The sequence below is a fragment of the Electrophorus electricus genome, chromosome 11, assembly GCF_013358815.1.
Source record: "Electrophorus electricus isolate fEleEle1 chromosome 11, fEleEle1.pri, whole genome shotgun sequence".
NCBI classification, from domain to species: Eukaryota; Metazoa; Chordata; class Actinopteri; order Gymnotiformes; family Gymnotidae; genus Electrophorus; species Electrophorus electricus.
In genome coordinates, this window is record NC_049545.1 from 21,509,727 (window position 1) to 21,514,726 (window position 5,000).

At 47.0% G+C, this 5,000-nt stretch overlaps 1 protein-coding gene across 1 annotated transcript in view; it reads right to left on the reverse strand.

Moving 5' to 3' along the window:
* cdh23 (cadherin-related 23) overlaps positions 1-5,000 on the reverse strand; it is a 211,069-nt gene that overhangs the window by 45,902 nt on the left and 160,167 nt on the right. Inside the window, exons 21-25 of the mRNA XM_035531500.1 lie at positions 4,701-4,890; positions 3,478-3,623; positions 1,164-1,383; positions 681-833; positions 409-522 (exon numbers count right to left, since the gene is read on the reverse strand). Of these exons, the coding sequence (XP_035387393.1) occupies positions 409-522; positions 681-833; positions 1,164-1,383; positions 3,478-3,623; positions 4,701-4,890 (823 nt within the window). The remainder of the gene's footprint in view (positions 1-408; positions 523-680; positions 834-1,163; positions 1,384-3,477; positions 3,624-4,700; positions 4,891-5,000) is intronic.

The following is a 5,000-nucleotide window of genomic DNA, read 5'->3' on the forward strand; positions in this document are numbered from 1 at the left end:
GTTTATACTGAAGGCCTGTGCTGATAACCCAAAATTCAAGCATATTTCAGTCATTTTAGCTTCTGCTTGAAATATTTTTAAACGTCCCATTTGGTTTCAACAGCCTCTGTGCTGTCATTGCTGTTATTCTCTCATGCACTTGTCATGCACCCGCCATGTGCGCGACACGTATGTGGGTGTTTGATCCGAATGTGGAAGTCTTGCCACCTCTCCTCAGCAGTTTCAGTACAAACAGGAAGTCAGCACTGAGCTCCTGCACCCCCCCCACCCCAAACTCAGACAGGAAGTGTTGGAGGTGCAGGAGTAGGAGGTGCACCATGCTAACTCATACTTTAACAACTACATGCAAAACAGTAGACACACACACACACACACACACACACACACACACACACACAGACAGCTCACCAATAGCCTCAATGACAAGAGTGTATGAAGCTTGTGTTTCGCGATCCAGATCCACCACGGTGCGCACAACACCGTTTCTGAACCCCACACTGAACTTGCCATCCTGATTTCCACCTGCACAACACACACACACACACACACACACAAGAAAGAAATGTCAAAGAAAAATATCTATGGATCATCTAATTATTATTATTACAGTGCTGAAATTAACACACACAATCCAGGTCCACCGTGCCTGTATCAGTCACCTTTGACATTTGCCCTCTAACCTGTGATGAAGTAGCTGAGCTCGGCATTGAGCCCAGCATCGTTATCGGAGCAGTTGAGCCTGACTACGATGTAATCACGCGGGACACTTTCCAGCACAGACATGTTGTGCATCCGTGGGAAAAAGCTGGGAGTCTCATCATTCACATCCAATACTGTAGAGGGAGAGAGAGACCAGTTAGCATCATATGTGAGGAGAGAGCAGAAAGTGTCTATCAGTTTAACAATCCCAAATGAATCCAGGGCCCCTTTTAAAGAAGCTGAAACAGTGGATACAGTAATATGGTCTACAGAGCAGCCGTATCAGAAGCACTCCATGTGTGTGTGTAACAAGGTCTGCCACCCTACCCAGGACTCAAACCCAGGGCTGACAGGATGTGAAGTTGAGCTCTGACTACCAGACCTAAGAGCCAGCTCTCTGTCACAGTGTGCTCAGAAATGCTCTCTACAGTACACAGGCCAGGCCTGAAGTGAGAGCCCCTTACTGGTGATGGTGAGCGTGTTGGTAGAGGTCCGTGGATACTGGCCAGCGTCGAAGGCCACCACACGTAGGAGGTACTGGCCGATCTGCTCGCGGTCCAACGTGGCTACCGACACCAGGACGCCCGAGCTGGCGTTCAGGCGGAAGTCAGCCCGCGGTGTGGTTGCCTGCAGCGACAGGGTCACGGCACCATTCTCCGCCTCGTCCTGGTCCTGCACCTGCACCTGCAGGGACATTGCAACAAGGGGCAGCAGAGAGCACTGGGTCATAGGTCTGACTGGACCGGGTCACTCTGTGGTCTGACTGGACCCGAACCTCTCTGTGGTCTGACTGGACCGGGTCACTCTGCGGCCTGACTGGACCCAAGCCACTCTGTGGCCTGACTGGACCGGGTCACTCTGTGGTCTGACTGGACCCGAACCTCTCTGTGGTCTGACTGGACCGGGTCACTCTGCGGTCTGACTGGACCCGAACCACTCTGTGATCTGAGCTCTCCCTCTCCCCCCAGGTGGGCCAGTCGTTCCTGTGTCTAGGTGCAGAGTCTGATTATAAATGAGGAAACGGTTTATAGTACCAGGTGATACCTAAGGCTGTTTTTACATTACCAACAAGAAGTGACTCAAATCGGATTTTTATGCTTTAATGTGACACCAATCTGATTTTTTTAGGGCTGTGTGGACACACAAATCTGATCTTTTCCAATTAGATTGCATTCACTTTCATATGTGGTCCTAAATCAGATTTACGTCTGATTCATAGCCATCAAAACATCATCATCAAAAAAACAATGGAGGAGAACAGCAGCAGTGACCACAGCATCCACGGAATCAGCTAAAGGCAACCGGCACCTTCCCGACTACATCACATACAGTTGAACTGTTTTCTGTTCTCCAGAGCAATGCATGCATGTGATGTATAAGCTACCAGTGCATCCCTGTTGCCTATTCTAATACAATGAGTAATTTCACAAATATGATGCATTTTTGTTGTTTACATTCACAGCATTTAGCTGACACTTTTATCCAAAGCAACTTACAATTATGAGTGAGTACAACTTGAGCAGCTGAGGGTTAAGGGTCTTGTTCAGGGGCCCAACAGTGGCAACACGGCAGTGGTGAGGCTCGAACCAGCAACCTTACTAGTCCCTGTCCATGTGTTCACATTACAGACAGATACAGGTCACTTGTTAATGTGAACTGTCAACACAGACCAATTGGATTTCAGCAAAAAAATCACAGTTGAACAACGTGGCTTGTTAAAGTGAATGTAGTGGAATACTCAGTCCCAGTTTTCCAGTGCCAATCCCAGTTTTCCAGTGCCAAGTGTTATGGAAGTGTGTAATCACAATATAATTCCAGTAGTATACCTGTCTCTGTATTCTGGAATTACTGACTGGGAGTGAGTGGGAGGTCGATGAAGGGGTAACTGGAATCTAACTGGACTCTAACTGGAATCGGTCATCTGGGTCACTTCATGTCATATTCAAAGCACTTGAGACAGTCTGGAACTGGGCTGTCTAAAGTCCGGCCCGCGTGCCACGCGCAGTTTCTGGAACTGGTATGACAGTGGGCCACTGGTCTGCACGACGCAGTGCTTCTTTCTCACCTGATGGTGGCAGCAGTGCAGTAAATTCAAGCCAGCCAACAGAAAGAGAGCTTTTTTCTACTGCAAATGAATTTACTGAGTGTTTGCCTTTTTTTATAACACAAATGCTATTTTTAATCATATATGAGTAATATTTTTTAAAAGAGTGACTAGCCCTCTGGTAATTTGATATGGTCCAATCTGGCCCCCTTAAAAAAAAAGGTTTGGACATCACTGGTCTAGAGGAACCACAGCATTGCAGTTCTGTGACCAAACTACACACGTCAAGCAAAAAAAAAAAAAATGCTGTGTTGAATATGTTGAAGAAACGTTTATATACCAAAGAAGTACTCTTCTCACTTCCTGGTAGCGCCTGTGAGAGCGATGGGCAAGTTTTAGTACTTGGTCATGTAGAGTTTTGCTTATTCTACACTTCTAGGCATCAGCATTGATTGCTGTATTTCAACAGTATTTTAGTTCAACAGTGTCTTTGACTCTAAAGTCCTGTACTGGCTAGGATACATTCTGTGGGCAAATGACAAAGCACTTTCATAAGTCGCTCTAGATAAGAGTGTGCTAAATGCCAAAAATGTAAAGGAAAAGATCATTAGAGTGACACATTACAGGTGACAGGTACTGAAGGCCTTCTGTTGAGGGAAAGTTATTCGTTATTTCCAACCCGTCTCCATCCCTCCCTCTCAACTCAGACACAAGATGAAGGAATCCACACCAACCCTGAAGACAGACGAGCCAACGGAAAGGCCCTCGGGGACCTCAGCGGTGAAGGGGAGGTTGAGGAAGGCCGGGTCGTTGTCGTTGAGGTCCAACAGATTGACCTGGACTGTGGCACTGGCCGAGGAGAGCAGTGGCGGGTTGCCACCTGAAGAGGGCAGCAGAGGTGTGAGAACCGGCTCCTGCACAAACTGAATCTCACACGGTTTTTGTCATTAAATCCACTGAAGAGGAAAGGAATCGTTAACCACAGAGAGAAACGCCATTTAAGTCAAACTCAGAGGGCACCGCACTGCACACCTCAAGTTGAGACAGGAGCAGAAATTTAGTCATAACAAACAAGGACAAAGTGAAGGGGACAGAGAATAAAAAGTGATAGAGTGAGAGAGATGATAGATATGACTAGGAAAGCAGAGTGACAGAGTGACAGATATGATCAGGAATTCAGACAGACAGCATGACAGATATGACCAGGAATGCCGAGAGACAGAGTGACAGATATGACCAGGAATTCAGACATACAGTGTGACAGATATGACCAGGAAAGCAGAGAGACAAAGTGACAGATATGACAGGAATGCCGAGAGACAGAGAGACACAAAGTGACAGATATGACCAGGAATGCAGACAGAGTGACTCAAATATGACCAGGAACGCAGAGACAGGTATGACCAGGAATGCAGAGAGACAGAGTGACAGATATGACCATGAATGCAGACAGACAGAGTGACAGATATGACCATGAATGCAGACAGACAGAGTGACAGATATGACCATGAATGCAGACATACAGTGTGACAGATATGACCATGAATGCAGACAGACAGAGTGACAGATATGACCATGAATGCAGAGAGATAGAGTGACAGATATGACCATGAATGCAGACAGACAGAGTGACAGATATGACCATGAATGCAGACAGACAGAGTGACAGATATGACCATGAATGCAGACAGACAGAGTGACAGATATGACCATGAATGCAGACAGACAGAGTGACAGATATGACCATGAATGCAGACATACAGTGTGACAGATATGACCATGAATGCAGACAGACAGAGTGACAGATATGACCATGAATGCAGACAGACAGAGTGACAGATATGACCATGAATGCAGACAGACAGAGTGACAGATATGACCATGAATGCAGAGAGACAGAGTGACTGAAACATGACAAGAACAGAGGGGCCCTGAGGTCCATGAGTGAGCCACTCACGGTCCGTGGCGGAGATGACGATGGTGCGCATGAGCTGGGAGGCCCGTGGGTCCAGGCTCTCTCTGTCCAGCACTGCGCCACTGGTGCGGATCTTTCCTGTCCTGTTGTTGATGATGTAGAAGGGGTTGGCAGGAAATATGGAGTACACAACTGTCCCGTTCTCGCCATTATCTGGATCTACCGCCAGCACCTAGACAGAGAGAGAGAGAGGGAGAGAGAAAGAGAGAGAGAGCAAGAGAGTACAGAGCAATTTGGCCAATTTCAACTTAAACTTAAATGGTACAGTTTTGGAAACAGGTT